The sequence below is a fragment of the Stenella coeruleoalba genome (genome assembly GCF_951394435.1).
Source record: "Stenella coeruleoalba genome assembly, chromosome: 4".
NCBI lineage: Eukaryota > Metazoa > Chordata > Mammalia > Artiodactyla > Delphinidae > Stenella > Stenella coeruleoalba.
The window spans coordinates 103,706,612-103,734,160 of record NC_137149.1 but is presented as its reverse complement, the minus strand read 5'-3'; the positions used below and the strand labels follow the sequence as shown (position 1 = coordinate 103,734,160).

The following is a 27,549-nucleotide window of genomic DNA, read 5'->3' as shown; positions in this document are numbered from 1 at the left end:
AGAGTCCGCCTGCCGATGCAGGGGACATGGGTTCGTGCCCTGGTCCGGGAAGATCCCACATGCCACCGAGTGGCTGGGCCCGTGAGCCACGGCCGCTGAGCCTGCACGTCCGGAGCCTGTGCTCCGCAACGGGAGAGGCCACAACTGTGAGAGGCCCGCGTACCGCAAAAAAAAAAAAAAGCACAGAGCCTAAGGGACCTATGCAATACCACCAGATAAAGTAATATTCTCATAATGCAAGTCCCAGAAGGAGAAAAGAAAGAGAGAAAGGGATAGAAAGAATATTTACAGAAATAATGACCAAAAACTTCCCAGATCTGATGGAGCACATGGATCTACACATCCAAGAAGGTCAGTGAACTTCAAGCGGGATAAACTCAAAGAGATAGATAATAATCAAATAGTCAAGATTCAGAGACAAAGAGAGAACCTTGAAAGCATTGAGAGAGAAGTGACTCATCATATACAAAGGCTCTTAATAAGAATAACAGTCAATTTCTCATCAGAAACCATAGAGACCAGAAGGCAGTGAGACGACATATTTTAAAAGCTGAAAGAAAAAAAACATTCTGTCAACCAAGAATTCTACATCTGGAAAAACTATCCAACAAGAATGAAGGAGAGGGACTTCCCTGGTGATGCAGTGGTTAAGAATCCTTCTGCCAATGCCCAGGACACGGGTTCGATCCCTGGTCTGGGACGATCCCACATGCCGCGGAGCAGCTAAGCCGGTGCGCCACAACTACTGAGCCTACACTCCAGAGCCTGCATGCCACAACTACTGAGCCCACTCACTGCAACTACTGAGCCTGCATGCCGCAACTACTGAAGCCCACGTGCCTAGAGACTATGCTCCGCAACAAGAGAAGCCACCGCAATGAGAAGCCTGCGCACCACAACGAAGAAGAGCCCCCTCTCGCTGCAACTAGAGAAAGCCCGTGCGCAGCAACGAAGACCCAATGCAGCCCAAAATACATAAATTTTAAAAATTAAAAAAGGAATGAAGGAGAAATAAAGACATTTCCAGATAAAAGAAGCTAAGGGATTTCATTACCATTAGACTTGACCTACAAGAAATGCTAAAGGGAGTCCTTCAGACTAAAATGAAAGGACACTAGACAATAAATTGAAACAGTATGAAAAAGTAGAGAACACTGGTAAGGGTAACTACATAGTGAAGAAGAAAGAGGAGGAAGAAAGGATGGAGGGAGAAGGAGGTGAAGCTGCCACCACCTAAGCTATATTGCTGGAGAGGCAAGCCAAATGGAGGCGTCTTCAGGGGCCGTTTAATAGCCTGGGCTATACTGCTGAAGAAAGAGGTTATGTGGAGAAGGCTTGTGATGCCATTTTGGGCATCCAGTCCAGTAAAGCCTTCAGATGACTCTAGCCCCAGTCACTATCTTATTGTAACAGAGATAAATCACTATTTAACAAACTTCAGTGGGAGAGTTAGATATTAATTTGCAGATCAAGTAACTTAAGTCCACACTTTATATCAGGCAATAATTCATAGTTTGAAACAATCAACTACGGAGTATCTATATTTTATAGAAATAAACAGACGTCAGTATTTTATAAAAATGGAAAACTTCTAAACCATTAAAAGCAAAACACTAAGATAAAAAGAAAACAATGAGCCTGATATGAAATATATGCGAGAATGTAGGGTCAATGAAACTCTCATTCACTGCTGGTAGAAGGATAAATGGTACAACTTCTTAAACTGAATACATACACACTCTATGAACCAGCAATTCTACTCCTAGTGATACAATCAAAATGTCCATCAACTGGATATATACCTTACGGTGAGTCATACAACAGAATACTATAAAAGCAATTGAACAAACCACTCCTGCACACATGACATGGATGAATCTCACAAATATAATATTTAGAGAAAGGAATGAGACACTAAATAGAACATACTGTGTAATGCCATTTATATAGTTCAAAATGACAAAACTCACCAAGGATACAAGTTACCTTTGGGGAAGAAGTGAAGGGTACTGTCATGCCACTGACACTTGGTTAAAATTCACTGAGCCACACTGGTGCACTCTTCTATACATATACATTTTTTTCCCTGTATACAGGTTGTATTATTTAGCTAGAGCTGTGTACCAAATACCACAGACTGAGTAGCTCAAGCAACGGAAATTTACTTTCTCGTAATTCTGGAGACTGGAAGCCCAAGATCAAGGAGTCAGCAGGGTTGGTTTCTTCTGAAACCTCTCTCCTTTGCTTGCTGATGGCCATCTCCTCCCTGTGTCTTCACATGGTCTTCTCTGTATATCTCTGTGTCCTAATCTCTTCTTATAAGGACACCAGTCACAATGGATTAGGGACCATCCTAATGACCTCATTTTAACTTAACTACCTCTTTAAAAATCCTATCTCTAAGTAAAGTCACATTCTGAGGTACTGGCAGAACTTCAACATACGAATTTGGGGCGACACTATTCAGCACATATAACATGTTATACTTCAAAAAATTGTGTAAGAAACATGCAAGAAATGAAGGCAACAAAATAGAAAAAGCAGGTATTTTAACTGAAAATGGATTAAATCTTCCTATTCAAAATCTGTAAAGAAATGACATGTATTTATAAAATCAACACCCTGACTCCACTTGACAAGTCATCCTGAAAAGGTCGAAGATGGAGATATTAAGCCAACACAAACTGTCAATAAGGAAAAAAACTGAAATAAGCACTGATCTCAGGCGTCCAGTTTCACATGTTAAATGAATGAAAGTAAATACAAATGACAAGAGAATTGGGAAACTGGTACATCTATATACTGATGAAGGCATTACAAAATTAGTCCAATCTTTCTGACAAGCGAACTGTTAAAATGTTACAAAAGAGATAAAAATGTTTTTAACCTCTGTCTCTAAACTTCCAAAGAAGAAAAATATCCCAAGAAAATAAAATCTCTGAAAAAATAAGGGTACTTGTTGCACTACTGAACCAAGGGAAACAACTACAATGCCCAGCACTGAGAAAAAACAGACTACAAATACCAAGAACCATTTTTAAAATGTATAAACTACATAGATACCAGGAAATGTTAATATAAAATAAGATAAATGATATTGTTTATTGACAAGAGTCAGATTAGATATAGGTGTATATGCGTGTGTATGCGTTTGTGAATGTTCTCATGTCACTCCCTTGGGTGAAATCCTTCAATGTATCCTCACCACACAGGGATTTACAAGGCCCTTCATCCTCTGGATCCTGCTACATTTCTAGCCTCATTTCTCACCACTCCCCCATTATCACTCTACCCTTCGCCCTTACCAAAGTTCTTGCAGTTTTTGCAGTTTCCAAAACTTAGCACAGTTTTTCATGCCTCCTGCTCAGAATGCTTCCCTGCCGCCCACCTTCCCCTAGTAACTAATTCCAACCAAATCTCCTTCCGGACCTAACTCAAACTGTGTTTGAGGCCATGAGCCAAAGTTGTGACCTTCCCTGCACCTCCAGTCATTGTGTACAATCCTTTATCATACCACTTCTTCCACAGTAATTGCTAATTGACATGCTGCTCTCTTTCACTCAGCTGTGAGCTCTTTGAGGGCAGAGACTGATGATTGTTCATATTTGTGTCCTAGCACGATCATAATAAAAGCTTGATGAATGAAATAATGATAAACAGTAAATGGAGGGTCTCAAGAACATGGATTTTTTTTTCTTGTAAAGTTAAAGTTACTTAGATAAGCAATCTGCATGTAAATCGCTTTAACATGGATATGTTAAACAAAAATATTTTCTTTCTTTTCAAGTTAGGCAGCAGCTTCTTAATAACTATGGTTACATTTTATCAGACTATAAGCTGACTTGCCAAAAGTCATAGAGCAAAAATGTGTTACTGCCAGCATTCAGCTGCAGCTGTCCTTTAAATGATGTACCGACATTCCCTCTCAGGACAGGTTCTTCACATAGTTAATCCACTCCATAAACTTTAGATAAAAAATCATAAACCAGGAGGCCAGATATTAAGATCAGTAAAGGAAGAACTTGCTCCTTTCTCTTCGTTACCTGAGACACAGACAGGACATGAACCCCACTCCACCCCTCACACCCCTCCAGCTATGATGTGCTTCTAGGCAACTTCCCGTACTGTAATACTTTGGAAGGAAGGAATGACTCCCTGCATGGGGAGAAAAGAGCAAAGAAGAAAAATCAGAATGCTAAGTAGGGGCTTCTGAGGCTTTCAAGAAATAAAGTCTTTTCAAGTCAGCATCCTTTAATACTAGCAATAGCTGCTGAGAGGAGGGGAAGTCCACAAGGCAAGAAATTCAAACAGGCCTGGGGGTTTCACTATGAGAGAAACTTACTTCCCCTTTCAAAGTAAAAGGGAAGACTCAGATTTTCACCGCAGCAGGGTCACGCTGTGTATATAATCAAACAGACAGCACTGGCCCCATAACCAAACAGACGAAAGAGGGAGGCAGGCGAGCGCATGTGAAAACAGAACCCTGCTCTGCCCGGGAGGGTGACATCAGCATTTAATGCCTGGGGGACAGGAGGCAAATGAGGTTAAAACTCCATCCAAAGGGAAACGCAATTATCTGTTAGTTTCCCTGGGGCTTCTAATCCCTGGCTTCCTTCCCAGGGCTGTGAGAACTGCCCGCAGTGTCCTCTCCCCAGGTTTCTGTTTCCCCTAAATGCCCCATCTAGTCATAAACGCCCCTTCAGTCTTAAACGTGTTTTCTCTCAGCCTTGTCTAGACAATTTCCAATAGGAGGCCTGGGAAACAAGCGAGGAACGCGCCTCATCTGAGGGCGTCGGCCCCAGCCTTCAGGCCCAAGGGCCAAACCTGCTCCGCGCCGCCTAATGAGGCGCAGCCCGACCACTCGGCCGGCCTCTGTCCTGCTGGCAACCGGAGGAAGTTCGCCACCTCCGGATAAAAAAAGTAAGACTGTACCTCGAGTGACTCCTAAATGACCCCAGCACCTCCTCCTCTCGTTCGGTAGACTTCCGTCCCAGTCACCGCGACCCAAGGCCGAACGACCCTCCTAGACCTGGCCCAGCGGCCTCCGCCCCAATGACCCGGCCCCTCCGAGGCCAACAGTCCCGCCGGCCTCAGCCCAAGCCTCCCGTGGAAGCTGCAAACCGGACTCCGCTCCCGGCGTCCTTCGGGGAAGCGCCACCCCCTCGGGTTGGGAGGTGAGGGTCGAGGGGACACGCAGGAGGCAGAAGGGAGAGATCCCGAGGCGCACAGACACTACCTTTCTTCTCGACGTGCTTCATGGTGGGAGCGGCGCAGGTAGCGGAAACACCAGCAGGGCCACCAGCGGAGCAAGATGCTCCGTCTGCGACGGCAGCTTCCCCACCGAAGGTTCTGTAAATTGACTGGCTGGGCATGCGCCGTGTGCTTACACCTGATGAGCCCAGAAGCGCGCGGGGCGGAGCCAGGCCGGGGGCCTCGGTTCCCTCACTGGTTCCCTGCGCACGTGTTAACTGTAGGCCTACTGATGCGCACGTGTTAACTGTGCGCCTGCTGAGTGCCAGGCACTGCGCTCAGCACTGCGCGCCGGCATGGACGCTCACAAGCCTTTCCTGTTCTAGTGGTGTTAGGAGATGTTCACCGTAAGATAGCAGATAACGTAACATTGCCTTGCATGTCCTTTGAATGAGGAGAGGCGCATAGTGCCATGAAATCACCTGGTGGGGGACCTGACCAAGTCTGGGGATCAGGGAAGTCTCCCCAGGGGAAATGCTAACCTGGAAATCTGAGGTGGGTAAATTACTAAGCAGTAGGATAGGGAGGCAGATTAGGCACAGCATTCCAGGCAGGGAATAGACGAGCAAAAGGAGTGTGATGGGAAGAAGCATTGCCCCTCTGAGGAACTGAAGGAGGAAAAGCAGAGTTGGTGGAGCAGAGAGTTATGCAAGAAGAGACTTGAAAGGTGGGCAAGGGCAGACCATTCTAGGCCTTGTTCTTTTTATTTATTTTTTTCTTTTTGCGGTACGCGGGCCTCTCAGTGTTGTGGCCTCTCCCGCTGTGGAGCACAGGCTCCGGACGCGCAGGCTCAGCGGCCATGGCTCACGGGCCTAGCCGCTCCGCGGCATGTAAGGAATCTTCCCGGACCGGGGCATGAACCCGTGTCCCCTGCATCGGCAGGCGGACTCTCAACCACTGCGCCACCAGGGAAGCCCTAGGCCTTGTTCTTTATCCTAAGAAGGTTCCATCTAACTCTCTTTGCTAGAAAAAATGGTCACTAGCTCTATGGTGTTTTGCAGTTGAAATTGCTTGTTGCCATTAATTTCACCAACCTGTGAGGTTAGTAATAGTTTTCTCAGCTGAGGGAACTGAGGGTCATAGAAGTTAAGTATTTGGCACACAGATGTTAAGTAGTAAGGCTGGGACCTGAACCCAGCTCCACCCTACCCATGGTCACAGTCATTACCGAAAATTAAACATAAACAAATGAATAAGCTGTGTCAAAGATCACCACAAGTTTTCTTCAAAAAGAATTCTTAATATTGTATTTAAACATAATAATCCATCTAGAAACCAGTCCAAAAATGTGCATTGTGTAACAGAAAATGCTAGTATCTGTTCCCCTCCTACTCTACAGCGTGCATTCTCAATGCGGGGGAGGAAGGATTGCCCTGAAGGGGACAGAAAATTGGTTCCTTCGGGGGCTAAAAAATCTTAGATATTACAATGACTTATGGTCCACCAAAGTTCAACCCTACCCAACAAAATTTTATTTCTTAATTTTTCTCTTTAATAAGAAATTAAATTAAGATTTATGTTAATTTAAATTTGATCTAATTTATCTCAGGAGAAGCAATTATGAAAAAAAAGTTTGAGAAACACTGTTCTACAGTATTGGAACCCTCAAATTTTAGTGGATCAACCAGAATAAAGATCACATTTCTTAACTTTCCCTGCAGCTAGCTGTGGCCATGTGAATAAATTCTTGTCCAGGGTATGGACAAGTGATAAGTGAAGAAATGAGAGGGATGCCCTTTTTCTGCCTTCCCACCAAGCTGTACTTTGAAAGTGGACCTGGTGGCAAGCCCCCGTTGGCCACATGCATGAGGGCAGCAATGTAGAGATGGTGATAAAGCAACAAGATAGAAGGAGCCTGGGAGACCTCATGGAGATCTCAGAACCACCGTATAAGCCCTAGTCACCTGCCTCTGTTCGGGGAAACACACTTTTATCTAGTTAGCCACTATTAATTTGGATTTTCATTACATGCAACTGATCCCTTACTCTTATTATATTTTATTGTGGTAAAACACATGTAGCACCAAGTTTACCCTCTGAACCATTTCTAAATATGCAGTTCAGTAGTGTTAAGTATATTCACATTATTGTATAACACATCTCTAGAACTTTTTCATCTTGCAACACTGAAACCCTAAACCCACTAAAGATTAATTTCATCTCACCCTTTCCCCCAGCCCTTGACACCCACCTTTCTACTTTCTGTTTCTAAGATTTGACTTTAGATACTTCCTGTGACTCTTTGTTCTTTTGTGACTGGTTTATTCCTCTGAGCATAATATTCTCAAGCTTCATCCATGTTGTAGCATGTGACAAGATTTCCTTCTTTTTTAAGGCTGCATAATATTACATTGCATGTATATACAACGTTTTCTTTATCCATTCATCTGTCAATGGACATTTGGGTTGCTTCATTTCTTAGCTATTGTGAATAATGCTGCCATGAACATGGGTGTGCAAATATCTCTTTGAGATCCTGCTTTGAATTCTTTTGAACATATTCCCAGAAGTGGGATTGTTGGATCATATGGTAATTCTATTTTTAATTTTTGAGAACCCTCTAAGTTTTTAAGGAACCTCTATATTGTTTTCCATAATGGCTGCATCATTTTACATTCCCACCAACAGTGCACAAGGGTTCCAACTTTTCCACATCCTCGCCAACACTTGTCATTTTCTGGGTGGTTTTTTTTTTTGCGGTACGTGGGCCTCTCACTGTTGTGGCCTCTCCCGTTGCGGAGCACAGGCTCCGGACGCGCAGGCTCAGCGGCCATGGCTCACGGGCCCAGCCGCTCCGCGGCATGTGGGGTCTTCCCGGACTGGGGCACGAACCCGTGTCCCCTGAAATAGGCAGGCGGACTCTCAACCACTGCGCCACCAGGGAAGCCCCTGTTTTCTGTTTTTTGATAGTGGCATCCTGGTGTGTATGAGGTGATAACTTGTGGGAAGCAGTCAGCCATCAGAGCAGGCTGCGGACGTGCCAGGCATGCTGCAGCTGCTCGAAGGGACTGTCCCTACTTGTTCCCCTCCTTGTTCCATTCCATGGGAGATAAATTACCAGGGTCCAGAGATCAGAAAGAATGTAAAATGAGACAAGCAAAGCTGTCTCCCCCCTGCACTTGCAGGTTATTTTTGATGATTCTGGGTTTATGGGTTTTCTCCCAGGGAAGTTAACCTTGAGCCGAGACAGTCTTCAGATAATGTAAACCACCGTCTGGCAACCTTCCCTTTTCTAGTCTATATAATCTGCAGCTGTAGCACAATAAAATTTGCCTTGCAACCAGCAGTAGTCTTGGTCCTGCTGACCCCATGTGTCGATGCTATTTCATGTCCTTACCCCTTCCCTTCTGGCTCTGATTGGTTTGATCTTCTTCGTTCGGCTGGTCTTCGGCAATAACTCATTGTGGTTTTGATTTGCATTTCCCTAACAATTAGTGACGTTGAACTTTTTTCATGTGCTTATTGCCCATTTGTATATCTTCTTTAGAGGAATGTGTATTCGAGTCTACCCATTTTTTAATCAGGTTATTTGGATTTTGTTGTTGTAGAAGTTCCATATAATATTAACTCCTTATCAGATACATGTTTTGCTCCCATTCCATAGGTTGCTTTTTCACTGTTGATTGTTTTCTTTGATACACAGAAGTTTTAAAGTTTGAGGTAGTACCCACTGTCTATTTTCAACTGATCCATTATTCTATCTATTTAAAAAAATAATAATCTGTAGCAGCAATGACATAAAAAACAAAAAGAGCCTACCACAGTAGGAAATGACCTAGTCCCTGAATTAATTAAGATGCCTTTTAATGTATTTTGATTGTTTAAGATTGTTGGGTAAGCAATATAAGAAAAAATAAATGTGGCCATATATTATACATAAAGATATTCTACAAATAGTAAGAAAATTTGAAGAGTGTTTTACTTATCTGGACTTTAATATTTCCCATCTGGAAACCACATCTCCAGCCCTTCTTGTATGATGTTATTATATTCATTATATAACTTATTCTTCATCCAGGTGAGCAGCTGTTACTGTGCTAAAGGCTGCCAGTGATGATGGTTTCACATCTCTTATGATAAACTACCCATTTATGTGAAATGGAAACATATAAATCATGCAGAAATTCCCTTGGATCAGAGAGTAGGGTTTCCCCCAGCACAATTAAGTTTGTGGTCAGTTTAGCTGGATCAGCTAAGACAACCAGCCAATCAGATTTTAGGAGGGAAATGGATTTCCTAAATAAGTATGACTTCCAAGAGCATGTTCTCTAAAGAATTTCTCAGGCTTAAAATCAAATACAGGAGTGACTCAGTAGAACAAATACAGGAGCAACTCCATTCTACCACTATGAAGAAAAGTGGCGTTTCTCTCCTTTTGGGTATCATCTTCCTGACTCTGATTGGAGTTCAAGGTAAGGGATTCTGAGTTATATTGGGTTAGTCAAGTCAGAGATGTGAACTGCTAGAAAAGTCCCTTGATTTGCCAGTGAAGGTAACTGCTTTGTGTGCATCAGAAAGTGATGTGAGTCAGTTGTTGTCAGTTATCCAAAGTTCATATCTTGGACCTGCCAAGTCAAATACAAGTCTTCTCAGTCCACGTGTGTGAATTCCTGGCACAGAGTAAGTGTTCAATAAATGTTTGTTGAACTGGGTGATAATGAGATGGAAGACTTTGTCTCCTAAATTATTTTTGTCACCCTGACAGTGTTTCTTGATAAGTATGTCTGTGGTTGACAAATTAAGTATCCAATAATCAGAGAGGTTGTCCCTAATCTGTTTACTAACTTCCTTTGTTATTTGGGGCAAATTAATGAACTTTTCTAGACTTCAGTTTCCTCAGCTGTAAAATGGAAATTTTATAGTTATGCTTTTTCTACCTACTATACAATGTATGGCATATAGGAAGTACTGAGTAAATGTATGTTGAATAAATGAAAAAATTAAGGAATGAAGACAGTGTATTTTAAAGAATTTTCAAAAGTTTAAAGTACTACTGAAAACCAAGGCAGTGGGAAAGATCAGGATGGTGGTGGTAATTAGTTATTGTAAGTGGAGCTTTTTGTTGAAACGAGTACCAACTCCATTTCACTAAGGTCAGATAAAAAATGGCTTTGGGATTTGCTTGAGATACTATGGTCTGCATAGCACACACGAATTAGGTATCTGTGTATCTGACCTGTGATAGACATTTATTGAATATTATAAAAATCCCTTTTCCTAAGGTTGTAAAATATGGTAGTTAAGAGTAATGCCTTTGGACCCAAAGAAACCTGTGCTGAAACCCTGCACTTGTCCCCTAAAAGCTGAAAGGCTTTGTTTTTTACTTAACTTCTCTGAACCTTGGATTCTTTATCTATAAACCGGAGATAACACCTACTCAAAATCTCGTGGTAATGATTAACAGACACTCAGTAAGTGATAGTAATAATCATGACTAAGTCAAATGTATCATTTGGGTGGATCGCCTAAATTGAGACATTGCTCTAAATCGATGTTTTCTACCTCTCTTTCCCCCTTAGGAACTCCAACAATGAGGAATGGACGCTGTTCCTGCATCAACACCAGCCCAGGGACGATCCATTCAAAATTCTTAAAGGACCTTAAACAATTTGCCCCAAGCCCTTCTTGTGAGAAAACTGAAATCATGTAAGTAAAAACTCATCCAACACATAGGCTCCAGCAATAAGTTTAGTGTGAGTATTACCCTCAGAACACTTGCCCATTCAGACACTTAAAATGCAGATAGTTGCCCCTCCATAAATCCAGTCTACTTCTTCCTTTTCTTCTAAAAAAACAAGCAATGTCTGGTAGAGGTTAGGAACCAAAGATGACATGTTCATTGTAGAAAATGTTTAATGTAAATGACCCAAAAGAAGAAATTAAAAATCGTCTATAATCCTACCATTCAGTGATAGGTAGTGTTAATCTCTCTGCATATAGTCTTCCAAATCTCCCTCATTGGCTTTGTGTGTACATATATAGACGCTATATATATATATTTATACACACAATATATGTACCCAAAAATAAAATCATACACTACATACTGTTTTGTAATCTGCTTTTACATTAACACTATATAATGAACATTTCCTGTCAGTAAATCTTCTGTAGTAACATCATTTTTTCCTAATAATGTCAATTTTAATGGCCAAATTTTATTCTATCATGTGGACGTACCATAATCTATATGACCAACACCTAAATGTAGGTTATTTCCAATTTTTTTGCTATTGAAAACAAACTGCTATTGTAGCAATATTGTGTCTTTAATTCTTTCCTATTAGTAATACCTTTCTAGAGATTAGAATTGCTAGATTAAAGGATATGCCTATTGTAAGTTTTTTGAAACCTAAATCAAGGATGCTGTATAGAATGACTACTCTTATTCTTAGATTAGACAGAAATTAAAGAAAATAGTCTTTAAATTGTTCCTGGAGCGTCTGATGTAATTTTAAAAATTCAACCAGTCTGTTAATCTTGTCTTAAGAAAACATTTTATTGATGTTTTAAGTTGTTTCACTAGAAAATTTAGCAAAATTCATGCTCATTTTCATTGTTTTGGGGGAAAAGAAAGTAGATATATTGGCAACTTGTCTATTTTATATTTTCACTTAAACCTAAATAGCTTTTTCCATCATAACAGAACCAATATTATCTTTAGATTTAACTTTCTCCTATTGCATATACCTGTTGGGATTTTTTTAACTTAGAGTTACGTGCTATCCTAGAAATGTATCTAAGTCCCCTCAGTCACTTAAAAAATGAAAAGGCAGGAAAAAGACTGGAAGTCTCAGATGCTTATAGTGATGACACAAGTACATTTTTAATTGGGGAATTGAATTCTGTGGATAAGATGAAGCATTTAAATTATTAAAAGTAAAAAGAAATATCTTGTTGCTATTTCTTTGGTAGTGCTACAATGAAGAATGGGGCTCAAACCTGTCTAAACCCAAATTCAACAGATGTGAAAGAATTGATTAAAGAGTGGGAGAAACAGGTTGGTGAAAAAAAGGAACAAAATTTTCTTTCTTTTAGAAATTAACTTTGGAAAACAAAGAATCATGTAGTTCCTTTAAGGATACGTTCTTCATTCATGTTATTGTGCTCCTATTTTTTTCGTAGAATGATGTCATCACCTTGAGGTGTAATGGTAGTCTTGCTTACAGTATCACTTGTCTATCTCTCCCACTAGAATGTGTGTTCCATGAGGGTAGGCAGCTTGTCTTTCTTATCCAATACAATAAATGCGTATTGAGTGGTAGACAGTGAGGATAGAAAGGATATAAGGTAGGGAATTCCATGGTGGTCCAGTGGTTAGGACTTGGCACTTTCACTGCCAGGGCCCGGGTTCAATCCCTGGTTGGAGAACTATCGCATGGCACAACCAAAAACAAAAAAAAAGGTAATAAGATAAAGTCCCTTCCTTCTGTAGCAAATTTGCTAACAATTAATTATAGTACAATGTGAAAAATATAAAATAAATATATGTACAAGAATCTTGAAGATAATAGAAGAAGGAGTAATTAACTTTGCCAGAGGTGAGGGGACAGGAAGAAAGGGTTAAGGAAGACTTTTTATATCAGGTGACATTTGATTTGGGTCTTGAAGGATAAGTAGTTCACCAGGAGGGTAAGGACAGCATAAAAAACCGACTAGAGTCATGAGCGAGCTCACTGTGTTCCAGGAACCTCGGGTAATGTGGCTGGAGTTTGTGCGGAGGGAGTGAAGGGATTGAGATAGAAAAGTAGACCAGGAAAGGGGGAAGAATCCTGCATGGTGTGCTAAAGGGTTAAGTTTGAAGAGGGCCACAGAATATGTAGTTGGGCACTTGGTTCTGGACTCTGACAGACTAGCAGTTCTGCCACATACTAGCTGTGCAACTTTGGGCAAGTCACCCGCTCCGAGCCTCAGTCTCCTCATCTGTAAACATTGGATGATAATAGTACCAACCTCAGAAAACTATAGTTGGGACAGGTGGGTCATAAGCAAGATTGCAGTGGGGGTAGTAATGAGCCCAGAAAATGGACAGAAGAGAACCAGTCAGAAGGCTACTGCCTCCTCATCAAAGTGAGTGAAATAGAATCAAAAAGAGCCCCTCTGAGACTGAAGCAACTTTAAACTGGTTCTGAGGATAAAGAAAGACCACAGTCTGGAGAGTCCAAATATAATATAAGGAAGGAAAAAGGGTAAGATAGAGAAACATTACCCTTTTTTTTCTGTCTCCTCACAGGTCAACCAAAAAAAAAAGCAAAAAAAAGGGAGAAAATATAAAAAAACCAAGAAAGTTCCAAAAGTTAAAAAATCTCTACATCCTCCTCAAAAGAAGACTACATGAGTTACCATTTTACCAGCAAGTATTTTGTGTTAAAAAGTTTCTTTTTAACTATACTGAAATAATTCCAAAAAGGGATGGCATCTTCATACATAAGCTTGTTGATTTGAACTAGAAAATTTAAAGCATTATTTTGAAATTGTCATTAAAGGTAGCAAGTTGCTTTTAAAATCCAGCTGTGAAGAATTGTTAGAGGCTAGAGTTTGTCTTTGTTCTTCCACCTCTGACCAGCTGAATTTCATCATGCTTAAGCCCACAATCTCCGTAACGCCCACATCTGGACCAATGTCCTCACAACCGCATCCCACACACAACAGCTGCCTGCGAGAACAGCTGTAGGCTTCCCAGGACTCCAGAGAATATCCTGAGGCACACATCAGCAGGCCCCAGCCTGGGAGCATGCTGGTAAGCGGAGCAGTTTGGAATCGAGCTGGACCTCACCAAGCTGCCATGGCCGTCAGCATCTGTATTTGAATCTGCCTGTGGGCCTCTCATACAATGCATCTGAGATATCCATGCTGTGTATAACTGTACCATTTACATATACATGTACACTCTCTAAGCAAATAATTAAGTGCAAAGCAGTATTGACATATATACCCTGTAGTCTGAAATATTTTCTTTGTTAAAAGACAATGCTATCAATAAATGCACCACTGATCAGAAAACAAGTCTTGATTTTTTAATGTCTCAGACATGTACCTCAACTATTGCACGTGTAACAGTAATTCTCATGTGTCCTTATTCACTTGGTTTCATCTCAAATAAAGTGTAATTGAGATAAAGACATGGAAGCTCTTTAAAGTGCTCTTTGGAGACATAAAAAGACTTCAGCATAAAATCTGACAATACCTTATAACAACATTGACTTACAAGAGTTTATGCGGAACGCAATTTATTTCCTAATCCTCAAGGCCAATGCTATTCCAATAAGAATATACCCAGGAGACCAAAAATGTCCTGACTCTTTTCCATAACCTAAAAATATATATGTTTAAATATTATAAAGCCTCAAGTAGTTATGGAGACCCAAACATAGGATAAGTTATTCCAGAGTCCAGAAAACTTGGGCTGGAGGTATTATGCAGTATGGAGTCTCTAAGAAGGTTGGGAGTGGACAGAGAATACCAGCCTTGTACGTTTGAGATACACTTGAGAGGCCAGATATGTGTGATATTTGAGCAGGTAGCAGCTGCTGATGGTGAACATGACAAAGCCCACAAGGACCTTAACCTGAGACACAGCAGTATGCTGTGGAGAGAGCTAAGATTCTGGCTTCTGAGATATCTGAGTTAAGATCAATCCCACCACTTATTAGCTGTGTGACCTTGGTTCAAGCACACTTTTTAACCTCCCTGTACACCAAGTTCCTCCTCCAGGATTGCTGTGAGGAACAGGCCCAGCATAGATCTTGGTGCACAGCAAGTCCTCAGGGTCGGTCCCAGCCTCCCCCGACCATTTACCTCTGCTGCACTTTCTTCGCAACAGAGGGTGTTTCACATCTCATACACACAGAGAAATGTTTCCAGGACTGAGAAAATAGGTTGGAGAAATGAGATCAAAAGCCTGCCTGACCAGTTCTCTGTATCTATATTTTTATACCCATAGTCCAGACCATCATTGTCTCTTTTTTTTTTTTTTTTTTTTTTTGCGGTACACGGGCCTCTCACTGTTGTGGCCTCTCCCGTCGCGGAGCACAGGCTCCGGACGCGCAGGCTCAGCGGCCATGGCTCACGGGCCCAGCCGCTCCGCGGCATGTGGGATCCTCCCGGACCGGGGTACGAACCCGTGTCCCCTGCATCGGCAGGCGGACGCTCAACCACTGCGCCACCAGGGAAGCCCGGCCATTACTCTTGATTAGATATAGTGACAGACACGGTGGATCCCAGCTTGCACTTGCTCTCCTCTGAGTTCACTTTGTCTTCATGACTGGTGGCCCTGTGACCAACAATGGTCCCAGGTCCTCCACCAGATGCCTGGAAGTGGACCTAGAGAGGCAGCAGTTACATAGAAGCAATAGCTTCCCATAGGTCCCTAGCAGTCCCAGTTTGGCAGCCAGCCAGTCTTAGCTTCTTGGATTTTTCTCACAAACTCTTATGTGTATAACTGTACCAGTGCTTCTGAAGGTTTGGTCAGTGAATCTTTCTCCAGTCCCTTGACTATCCTCCCAGACTTTCATTTCCCAAGATCTTCCCTCATCTGTGTAACATCTGATTCCTATAGTAAATCCTCTAATCCCTTAATATTCAGAGCGACTCTGCTTCCCTAACTGATACACCTGTGCCCGAAGCACTCTTCTTTGCACAGCTGTTCCTGCCTCTTCATTTGAATTTCAGCTTCAATGTCACTTCACAGTCTCCTTCCCTTATCACCCTTAGTGAAATAACCATCCTCTCCCCAGACCCTGTCTGTTGTAGTGCTTTCCAAAGTGGGATGTGTACACCCTATGGGGTAGATAAAATTAGAGTATTTATAACATATTTTGTCTGAAAAATAAGAAAGAAGTGAAGATTTACTATAAATCTGAAGTCAGCAATTGATACTGGCAGCTTCACTCAATGCATTTGTCAGGTGAGCCTGTGTCACATACAGATTTCCTGTGGAAAAAGTGAGACTTCCTTACCTGGGAGGGATTGACATGCACCCTCATTCAGTCACTTTCTTCACTTTGCAACAATGGGTTGCCACTTATGTGGGCACAGTCCTCTATGGCTAACTCTAAACTAGAACCAGGATCATGGGATACTAAGACAGACTGCTAACTAAGCCAATCTTGACAAAATGGGCAAGTGGCTTTAAAAGATTCCTAAGGGGACTTCCCTGGTGGTCCAGTGGTTAAGACTCCATGCTCCCAATGCTGGGGGCCCGGGGTCAATCCCTGGTCAGGGAACTAGATCCCACATGCATGCCGCAACTAAGACCTGACGCAGCCAAATAAATATTTTAAAAAAAGAAAAAGATTCCTACTAAGAAATTCATGTGGAATATAATAATAATGCAAACAAACTAACAAAAGAATAAAACATCCATACAGGGGATGCCTGTTCCAATTTTACCTAGAAGGCACACGATTTTTAAAAATCTGGTAGCTATGGTCTGTTTCATTCTCCTTTATCAGATAAATCAATCTAACTGGGCTTCCCTGGTGGCACAGTGGTTGAGAGTCCACCTGCCGATGCAGGGGACACGGGTTCGTGCCCTGGTCCGGGAAGATCCCACATGCCGCGGAGCGGCTAGGCCCGTGAGCCATGGCCCCTGAGCCTGTGCGTCCGGAGCCTGTGCTCCGCAACGGGAGAGGCCACAACAGTGAGAGGCCCGCGTACGCCAAAAAAAAAAAAAAAAAAAAAAAAAAATCAATCTAACTTCATCACAATCTGAAATTACCTTTTAAAAATATTTATATAGCTATTTCCTGTCCCCTACCCCACCACAAACATAATTTTCTTGACTACAGAAAAGTTTATTCTCTTCACCACTGCATCTATAGTGTCTAGACCAGTGCCTGGTACTTTGGAAGCACTTAATAGGTATTTCTTCAGTTGATTGACATGTGCTTTACCCTAAATTTTCTTTCATGTCTTTTCCAAATCAATCTGAACTACTCTTGTCATGACATCTAAACTTACCATGCTCACTTCCGCCTTCAGCTTTGCTCACGCTCTTTTATTCACCTGCTCCACTCACCTCCCACCCCCATCTAACTGATTCCCGCCTATATATGATTCAAGTCTTGCTTTTCCATCCCAGAATGCTCCCAGTCACACTGAATTCCTCTCCCTGTGACTGCCCTGTTGTAAAGTGACCTTAACTCTTAAGAATTGTTCTCTGATTTAAAATTTAAATTATTTTGCTATACCAGAAAGCAGTTTGTATCAGAACAAATTTTATATATTAGAGCAATGGGTAATCAGTGAAAATATTAAATCTGTAAGCTATACGTTTAAATTGAAATGCCAGTGATCTCTTGGTCAGTTAATTAGGAGGAAGCTATTTGAGGTTTCTTTATCCCTCCTAGGAAGATGCAAAGTTGCTTTCTTATTAGAAAGGAAGATAAAGAGAGAAACTGCAATCATAGGTGATTTAGAATACGGTCACTCTGTTTTCTGGCTGGTATAGAGAGGATGAAATTAGGTGAGAAGGGAAAACAAGCAACCTTTCTTACATATAAGGAGTTAATTAGCTTCTAGGCAGTCAGTCACCTGAGGCATTTTGAGGCAAGTTAATTTAAAGTTCCCAGGAGAGTTTTTGATCCTACATTTTGTGTGTGTGTGTGTGTGCGTGTGTGTGTGGTACGTGGGCCTCTCACTGTTGCAGCCTCTCCCGCTGCGGAGCACAGGCTCCGGACGCGCAGGCTCAGCGGCCATGGCTCACGGGCCCAGCCACTAGGCGGCATGTGGGATCTTCCTGGACCGGGGCACGAACCCATGTCCCCTGCATTGGCAGGCGGACTCTCAACCACTTCGCCACCAGGGAAGCCCAATCCTACATTTTAAGGAAGTAAATAAATCACAAATGAGTAATCAAACCTAAGTGTGTGAATGAGAGTGTGGACTGGGGCAAATTGGTAAAAGATTACAGGGAAAGGTGTCAAGTTCTATAATACATAACTATTTGCTTTCTTTAAAAGTTTGCTATATAATGGACTTCCCTGGTGTCACAGTGCTTTACAATCCACCTGCCAATGCAGGGGACATGGGTTCGAGCCCTGGTCTGGGAAGATCCCACATGCCACAGAGCAACTAAGCCCGTGCGCCACCACTACTGAACCTTCGCTCTAGAGTCCACGAGCCACAACTACTGAGCCCGTGAGCCACAACTACTGAGCCCACGTGCCACAACTACTGTGGCCTGCGCACCTAGAGCCCACGCTCTGCAACAAGAGAAGCCACCACAATGAAAAGCCCACGCACCACAATGAAGAGTAGCCCCCGCTCGCTGCAGCTAGAGAAAGCCCATGCGCAGCAATGAAGACCTGGCACAGCCATAAATAAATAAATTTATTAAAAAAAGAAAAGTTTGCTATACAAATTTTAAAATCTCATCCTTTAAATATACTATTTCACTTTACTGTTTCAAGTTGACTATTTTCATAAGGAATTTTTTTGCTTAAAGAAAAGAAAAAAGTTGCTGGGACCTCTATCTTCAGGGAATGAGGCCGTGGCCTCTGCCTTCTGCGTAGAGTGTAGGGCCAAGTGGGCCCAGTCACCTACCATCAGCTTTCCTTAACCATCTGAGTAGACAACATGAGCTTCCAATAGAAGGAGGAACTAACATCAAAATCTATAAGTGTGAGAGGAGAAATGACAAAGTAAATTATTAACAGAGAGGGAAAAAGCGTTGTTACTTAGAAAGAGTAATGCCAGCAATCACTTCTACAGTATTAAAAGCAGCAGAACATACCTCAAGGCAGATGTCTCTTGTTTGGAGACTTTGATTAGGGCCAGACTGGCTGGGGGTTTTTATGGAATGGAAGTTAAAGCAAATGCAAGCTAAATCTCCCTGAATAGTATGGGAATAGAAATGACCTCTGGCAGCTAGGGAGGGTGTTGGGAATTCTGAAACAGCAACCTTTCTTACCAGTTTGTTTTTTAAAAAAGAGAGGCAGAAGAAGGAGATGGGAGTAAAATGCCACTGTAAAAATGACAGCAGGCTGGAGTAAAGGTATAGAAACCAGTGAGAAATTTCCTGTGGTGGGATGACCAGCTTGCTGGCTTTTCTTTTTTTATATATATAATTTTTATTGGAGTATAGTTGATTTACTTACTATAATTACTTTACTTATAGTTAATTAAATAAAAATGGAAGTTGGAACAGTACATGACTACATACCTACCAAAATGGCTAAAATTGATAAAACAGACAATATGGCTTGTCTATGACAGGGCACAGCAACAGGAACTCTCATGCACTGTTAGTGGGGACAAAAATTGCTATTCCGTTTTGGTAAAACTATTTAGAATTAACCAAAAAGATGAACATCTAAGGGATGACCAGCTTTAAAACACTGCTGTGTAACACAGTTTGTTTTTTAAAAAATTTTATTAGAGTATAGTTGATTTACAATGTTGTATTAGTTTCAGGTGTACAGCAAAGTGAATCAGTTATATATAGATATACATATATCCACTCTTTTTTTTTTTTAAGATTCTTTTTCCATACTGTATAGGCCATTACAGAGTATTGAGTAGAGTTCCCTGTGCTGTATAGCAGGTTTCTACTGGTTATCTATTTTATATATACTAGTGTGTACATGTCAATCCCAATCTCCCAGTTTATCCCTCCCTGCCTTACACATTCAGTTTTAAATGCCAGCCTGGCTGGGACTCTGAAAATATTGGGAAAGATTTTAGATTTCTAATAATTGGGGGAATTAAGTCACTTTATTTGGATATTGAAGGTAACTCCAGACAAACAGAGAACTTTGGGCTGCTTGGGTTATGTGGCAGCCATGGAGGTGTGCTGCTTGGATCACCCTTCAACAACGAACTTGCTGCTCAGCTGCAATAAGGGTGGTTAGCTGACCACATCCAACAGCAGCACCTTGGACTCACCCCAGATTTTGAGACCACGATCTTACTGGGCAGCCTCCAGCCAATGACTGAGTATAGAAGAAATACTAGGGCCTGGTCATTTCTGCCCAGATGGGCAGTCTTTCATCAGGAGCTCCCCACTGGATTGACTAAAACTTTGACAGATCTGTATCCAAGTCTGAGGCAGTCTCTGCTCAATTCTGCTTCCTCCCACTTTTATTTTTATACAGGGTCCCACCAATAAACCTCTTGCACATCTGATTCTGTCTCAGTGCCTGCTTCCCAGAGAGCCCAAATGACACAGGTTACATATAATATACTTTTTATTTTAATCAATAAGTATTAGCTGCTATTATCTTTATGGTTATCTCCTACAACCCCAAACACAGACTTTTAACACTGGGAGAAACCTTCCAGATGGAAGGACAACCAAGAGCTTCAAAACCAAGAAACTGGAAGATATTTCTGATCCTGCCACTCATGAGCCATGTAGCCTTTTTAAAAAAATTTTTTTTCCTTTCTTTTGGCGGCTCCTTGTAGCATGCAGGATCTTAGTTCCCCGACCAGGGATCGAACCCATGCCCCATGCAGTGGGATCGGGGAGTCCTAACCACTGGACCACCAGGGAATTTCCAATGGGCTGTGTAGCCTTAAGTCTCATGGCCTCTTCTTCATCTGCAAACTGAAGCATGAGAGACTATGACCTCTAAGGTTTCTCTAAGGGCTCCCCAAACATTATCCCTTTTCAGCTTTCTGCCCAGTACACCACAGTTTTTGCTAATTGGATACCTTAACTTGACCACCTTTTACAATGATGTTCCCTGTACTCCTTTAAATATACTTGTATTTTAAGATAAACTGTCATGGGGAACTAGTTTAGGACTGCTGAAATGTGAGAAGCCCACTTCTCCAGTCTTAGATTATTTTGATAACATGAGATGGAAATTAGAAGACTCCAAAAAGGTTTCGTTCTTTCTTTATTCCCTATCAAGAGCAATGCCAAGTAATGTCCAGGTAGTTCTCACATTGCTCTATCTTTCTGCCTGCAGGTGGGATTTTCCAATTGTCCAATTACCCCTGTGGGTCCCTCAGGTTGGGGATAGCCAAAAGCAGGGATGTTATTCCTTTTGTAACTGAGTCTCTGAGGATATAACCAGGAGAACGTTTCAGGGGAGGAGAGAGAGGTGGTCTTACCACTTTTATTTATTTCCTGAAATAAATAAGATCCTTGAGGTTGTAGATCCTCGAGGACATCCCTCCACAACTTTCACGTCATTTGGGTTACAGAGGAAGAGATTTCTTCCTAAAAATTTATAGAAAATTTTTTAAAAAGCAAGCAAGCATGATTTATAAGCAAAGAAAGAAACAGGGAATTTACACACATTACGAGTTCTCTCCCCTTATTGTAACTTGTCTTTTGAAAAAGGACCCCAAAATCTTATATCTTGCTTAAAAACTTTAAAAATACCATCCACAGCCTACCCTATTTCCCATGAAATAGAAAAATTATGTAGTAGTATCAGGAGATTTGGGGCCCCAAGAGGGAAAATTTCTTAATCAGTGAAAATCAGGAACACCCAAAGTCAATCACATTAATAGTCTTACACAGTCTAAATTAATCCAGCAGTAATAGTAGATTTTTACAGAATAAGGCAGTGAACAGCATCAGGTTCAGCTGGCACACCCAAGAAACCTGGCGAAAGGATAAAAGCAAGTCTTTGTTTCTGTTACCCATTATGAGATTAAATGGTGCTACAATGTGCAGTGGTCTACCTACAAAGGAGCTGGTTATCTCCTCTCTATTCACAAAATCATTCGCGCAAAGCCAACTGAAATCATGCTTTCAGGTTTTAAGTGTAACCACACAGAAGATATAAACTATTAGCTGGTTCTTGAGAAACATTTTGACTTTAAGAACTTGGCTACGGTGGTTTAAGAGAAAAAATCCAAGAAAGTTGATGGAATTAGTCCCTATTGAATCTGGGGTTGATAGATTTGTCCAAAGGCCGACCCAGTAGTCCTCACTGTCCACAAGGAGGAAAGGGTAGATGGAATTATGGATAAACTCACAATAAAGCTGGAAAAAGAGGAGGGAAAAGAAAGAACAATAAAAAAAATTAAGAGAACCAATCAAAATATGAAAACTAAAATTTCTTCCAATACCAGTTTCCTGCTGAGTTTGTATGTAGTCATTTTGTCAAATGGTATAATTTTCTTGTTAGAAAGAAAAGCATGAGCTCCCTCCAGTGGCTAATCTAACAATTAAAAAAAATTTTAATTAGCAAAGAACGGACACATGCCTTTCTTTTCTGAACACAGCCACCATCATTGGTTTCTAATGAGAGAGACAATAACTAGAATTCACGTGTTAGTCACTCACTGATTTTGAGACAAATTTTGTCTGTGGATAGCTAAGATATTTTAAATTCTTTAATAAATCACACAATTGAAGAATTGGAAGACTAGAAATTGTTTATTCATTCCTTCAACAAATATTAACTGATTACCTACTATGTGCCATGCATTGCTCCAAGTGTTGAGTATAGAGCAGTGGACAAGAAAAGGGACTTATTAAACTCATATTCTAGCTCAGAAAGACAGACAACAAACAATTAAGCTAGTGAATACATATTATGCCAGAGGCTTACAAGGGTAATGGAAGAAGTAAAGCAGGAAGTGTGGGGTGGGAGGCAGGATGGGAGGTCAGGCAAAGCCTTCCTAATAAGATGTCACATGAGCAGAGAGCAGGAAAGTGAGTGAGCAAGATGTGTGGTGCTTAAGACAGAGGAGACAGAAGGTGTGAAGGCCCTGAGGCTTGACATGTTGAGGGAAGCTAAGAGGCCAGTTTTCCTGGGCAGAGTGGACAAAGGGAGGGGAGCCCAGAGAGGTAAGGTGGGGTCCGTTTATAAATGGTCTTCTGTGCTCCTGAAGGACTTTAGCTTTAAATCTGAGAGAGAAGGGAAGCTGGAGGAGTAACTGGATCTATTTAAGGATCCCTCTGGCCACCACTAGAAGAAAATACACAACAGGGGCAAGGGAAGGAGCAGAGAGACCATTTAAAGGCCAATTACCAAATCTGTTTCTAGAAGGAGGGAGAGACCAACTGTATCCAATGCTGCAGGTAAGTTAAAGAATGAAAACTGACCACTGGATTTAGCAACATCAAGGTGATTGGTGATCTTGATAAAAACAGTTTCAGTGGAATGATGGAAGCAAAAGACTAACTGGCATTTCTTAAAAAGTTAAATATAAACCTATCATGTGATCTAGCCGTTCCACCCCTAGGCATTTACCAAGAGAAAAGGAAACGTATATCCATAGAAAGACTTGAACGCAAGTATTGATAGCCCCAAACTGGACACAACCCAAATATTCAACAACAGGTAAACAGATAAACAAATTGCAATATATCCATATGATGGAATACTACTCAAAAATAAAAGGGGCAAACGATTGATACTCACAACATGGATGAATTTTTAAATAATTATAAGTGAAAGAAGTCTGACACAAAAGAATAGATACTGTATGATTCCATTTGTATAAAATTTCTGCAAGTGCAAACTTATCTGTGGTGACAGAAAGCAGATGTGTGTTTGTCTACGGATGGTGCAGCACAAGGAAACTTGGGGATAATGGATATATTCATTACCCTGATTGTGATGATGATTTCATGGTTGCATACATGTATCAAAACTCATCAAATTGTACACTTTGTGGCCAGTTTCTTATAAATTAATACCTTAATAAAGCTATAAAATAAATACATTAGCATAAAAAATAAAGGGTGGGACCTCATGTGGAAGCAGAGGTCCTGGTCTTAGCTAGGCTCAGGAATTTTCCATCCTATTTTGATGTGTATTTAGAAAATATAACCAGCACATCAAACCCATCATTCCCAGATATTATTGCTTTGGATAAGGTTAAATGAATAGTGTATACTTAAGCATCAATTTGAAGAAAGATTCGGTTGATCATCATGTGAATCGTACATCCACGTGGCAGTATAATAAAGTTACGAGGTTGGCATGAGAATTGCCTTTGTTCAACACTCTCATTTTATAAAGAAGGAAGGATTTCCTAAGGAATGCCACAAAGTTCTCTTAAATAAATGATACTAATAAACTCTTACGGAGATTACTACCTGTCCCAATTGAGTTCTTGTTTATTTATTCCCTGTGTATCCTCTCATCAAAACTGTACACATCCTTCAAGACATCTCAAATACATCAACCATCCTCATGAAGCCTTTCCTTATTCCTCAAAACACACATGACCTCTCCTTCCTTTAGTCAGAGCCTTATTGTACCCAGCAAAGACTTGCCTGTAGTACTATCCATCTCACTAAGTTCTGACCAAGGAGATAGATGCAGAAGTATTATACATTATTGTTTGGGGGGAGTTCCCTGGTGGCCTAGTGGTTAGGATTCCAGTCTTTCACTGCCGTGGCCAAGTTCACTGTTTCAGCCCCTGGTTGGGGAACTGAGATCCTGCAAAGTGTGTGAGTGACTCAGCAAAAAAAAAAAAAAAAAAAAAGAAGTACTATATTGTTTGGAAATTTTGTAGGGCTAGTTCAGCTGGGAGGTGTACCATTTTGCCCTTCCCCACCTTCCTCCTTCCTACTAATGTACTTGGAATAAGATTTAATGGCTCAAGACTGGTGCTCAAGCTGCTGTCTAGACTATTACCAAAAAGGCACCCCAAGTAGAGATATAAGTCAAAAGAGTATGCTTCTTATGCAAACAATTTAAAATAGCCCTCTAGACTAGGCTCCTTCAAATAAGAAATTTTTAACTCATCTGGATCCAGATATTATGACCCATTTTATAATAATAGGTTCTCTTTTGCAAAGTTATAAAGGATAGTTTCTTTTCTAGAATAATTCACTTTAGGTTAAAAATCATTTGGGGGTCAGAAAAAGATGGAAAGTTCCTTTGCCAATTCAAGACTAAATACAGAAATGAATATGGAGTTTTCTTGGTGTTGATCTAACATACATTAAACATATGTACATTGCATTGCATATAATATAGCCATTATTTAACATCTAAAAAATACATATTTAGTTAGCCACTTGCAGCCTTAGTTTTCTCATCTATCAAAAAAAAAAAAAAACCCTGCTTCAGGGTGTTTGGGGGGTAAAATGAGCAGACCCATATGCCCTCCTTAGATCAGGACTGCATAACCTCACTCGACTCATTTTCCTCAGCTCCTTCCTTGCTGCACACACCCCTCCCAACCATTAGTCACACCAAGACTTCTGGTCATCCTTTAATTCCACCAGACTTTTTTAAGTCTTTGCACCTTTACACTGGTTGCTTTCTTTATGTAGAAAGCCTTTCTTTCCCTTCTCCAAAAAAATTCATCTTCCAGAATTTCAATCAAATGGTACCATAACTGTGAAACATTCTGATTCCTCTGGCTATGTTGTCCTATTACTTCCACTCCTCTATCGTAAGAACACATTTATTCATTTTAAGAGTATTTTCTGGGCTTCCCTGGTGGCGCACTGGTTAAGAATCCTCCTGCCAATGCAGAGGACACAGGTTTGAGCCCTAGTCCGAGAAGATCCCACAGCCATGGAGCAAATAAGCCCGTGTGCCATGACTACTGAGCCTGCGCTCTAGAGCCCGCAAGCCACATCTACTGAGCCCACGTGCCACAACCACTGAAGCCCGCACACCTAGAGCCTGTGTTCTGCAACAAGAGAAGCCACTGCAGTGAGAAGACCATGCACCGCAATGAAGTGTAGGCCCCGCTCGCCACAACTAGAGAAAGCCTGAGAGCAGCAACGAAGATGCAATGCAGCCAAAAATAAATAAGAAAAAAATTATTTTTAAAAAAAAAGAGTATTTTCTATGTCTCTCTCTTATTAGTCTGTGAGTTTCCTAAGGGCAAATGCCCACGGCTCAAAACACTTAGTTGGTCCAGTGGTTAGGACTCTGCGCTTTCACTGCCAGCTGGGTTTGATTCTTTGTCTGGGAACTAAGATCCCGCCAGCCGCATGGCACGGCCAAAAAAACCCCGAAAACACGCAAACAGAAAAACACTTACTGGGGCTTCCCTGGTGGCGCAGTGGTTGGGAGTCCGCCTGCCGATGCAAGGGACGCGGGTTTGTGCCCCGGTCTGGGGGGTATCCCACATGCCTCGGAGCGGCTGGGCCCGTGAGCCATGGCCGCTGAGCCTGCGCATCCGGAGTCTGTGCTCCGCAGCACGAGAGGCCCCAACAGTGAGAGGCCCGCGTACCGCTTAAAAAAAAAACAAACAAAAAAAACAGCTTACCCTAGTGCCTGACAGATTGTGAATACTGTAAAAGCTTGTGACATGGCCTGAGTGTTTTACTCATAAGTCACATTTTAGTGACTTAAATATTCATAGTACATAAGCTTACGATTTTGACAGGAATTATATTAAATAATTTCAGTATGTTTTGTTTTGAGGATGCTTTTTTTCTTACTAATGCAACCAACCAAAAACAATGTTTTTAATTTAAATCTGTGAAAGGGTTTAAAAAAGAGATTTATTGCTTACATTTACTTCTTAATAATTTCATGAGTACCTGATTCAATGATTAATAAATAAAATAGTCATTCTCCAAATGTGGCAGAAAAACTAATAGTGGTTTGCACAGTGTGCTTGAATTTGCTTGTGCCTAGATGTGGTTACAGAGTTGCCTTGTTTTTGGCTCATTCTGACCTGGCCACAGATGACCTGGACTGAAGTCGGTGTTGTGTTAAATTGCTGTTAAGCAGGGGAATACCATGGTTCATCTACAGATGCCAGACCAGCTTACTAGCTTACAACTGTTAGGCTACATTTTTCTTTCTCATGTGTTTATAATCAAGACTGCCTGGATTGAAATCCCAGCTTCCTCACCTGCTATGAACTTAAGCAGTCAACTTGTCTGAACCTGTTTCCTCATCTGCAAAGTGCGGATAATTATAGTACCTATTTCAGAGGGCTCTTCTCAGGATTAAATACAAGTGAAGGGCTTGAAACAGAGTGAGGGATCAAGCGTCTCTTTATATTAACAACACTCTATTTCATTAATTCATTCTCCACATATTTATTTTTGCACACCATGAAACCGTGGAAATGTATTCTCTTCAAATGACCAGGATCTGAATTTAAAACTCTGGCTGAACAGCACTTACAAAGGTTATAACAATAGTTGGCTTTTAAATACAAATTCATTTGCATTTTAAAACAACCAACATGACTACATTTTATTCAGTTCACACCCTTTTCCCTTGGTTACATTGGGTTGAAACAATTAAAAACAACACAAGAACAGCTATTTAAAATATACAAGAAGGGCTTCCCTGGTGGCTCAGTGGTTGAGAGTCCACCTGCTGATGCAGAAGACACGGGTTCATTCCCCAGTCTGGCAAGATCTCACTAAGCCGCACAGCAGCTAGGCTTGTGAGCCGTGGC

At 41.3% G+C, this 27,549-nt stretch overlaps 2 protein-coding genes across 6 annotated transcripts in view; one reads left to right on the top strand and one right to left on the bottom strand.

The window, feature by feature from the left end:
- ART3 (ADP-ribosyltransferase 3 (inactive)) overlaps positions 1–26,458 on the bottom strand; it is a 161,350-nt gene extending 134,892 nt beyond the window's left edge. For 4 of the 5 annotated variants that reach the window (XM_079919238.1, XM_079919240.1, XM_079919239.1 and 1 more), the window contains exon 1: positions 26,170–26,458. In XM_079919238.1, coding sequence (XP_079775364.1) covers positions 26,170–26,307 — 138 coding nt within the window. In that variant the 5' untranslated portion in view covers positions 26,308–26,458. Of the gene's footprint in view, positions 1–5,236; positions 5,351–26,169 lie in introns of those variants that run through there. The other variant, XM_079919242.1, reaches the window with a different exon arrangement.
- On the top strand, positions 9,401–14,113 carry CXCL9 (C-X-C motif chemokine ligand 9). The gene is made up of 4 exons (XM_079920649.1): positions 9,401–9,662; positions 10,770–10,896; positions 12,166–12,250; positions 13,484–14,113. The coding sequence occupies exons 1-4, from the start codon at positions 9,497–9,499 to the stop codon at positions 13,586–13,588; spliced, it is 483 nt and encodes a 160-aa protein (XP_079776775.1). The 5' UTR covers positions 9,401–9,496; the 3' UTR covers positions 13,589–14,113.
- Positions 26,459–27,549: the final 1,091 nt, after the last annotated feature.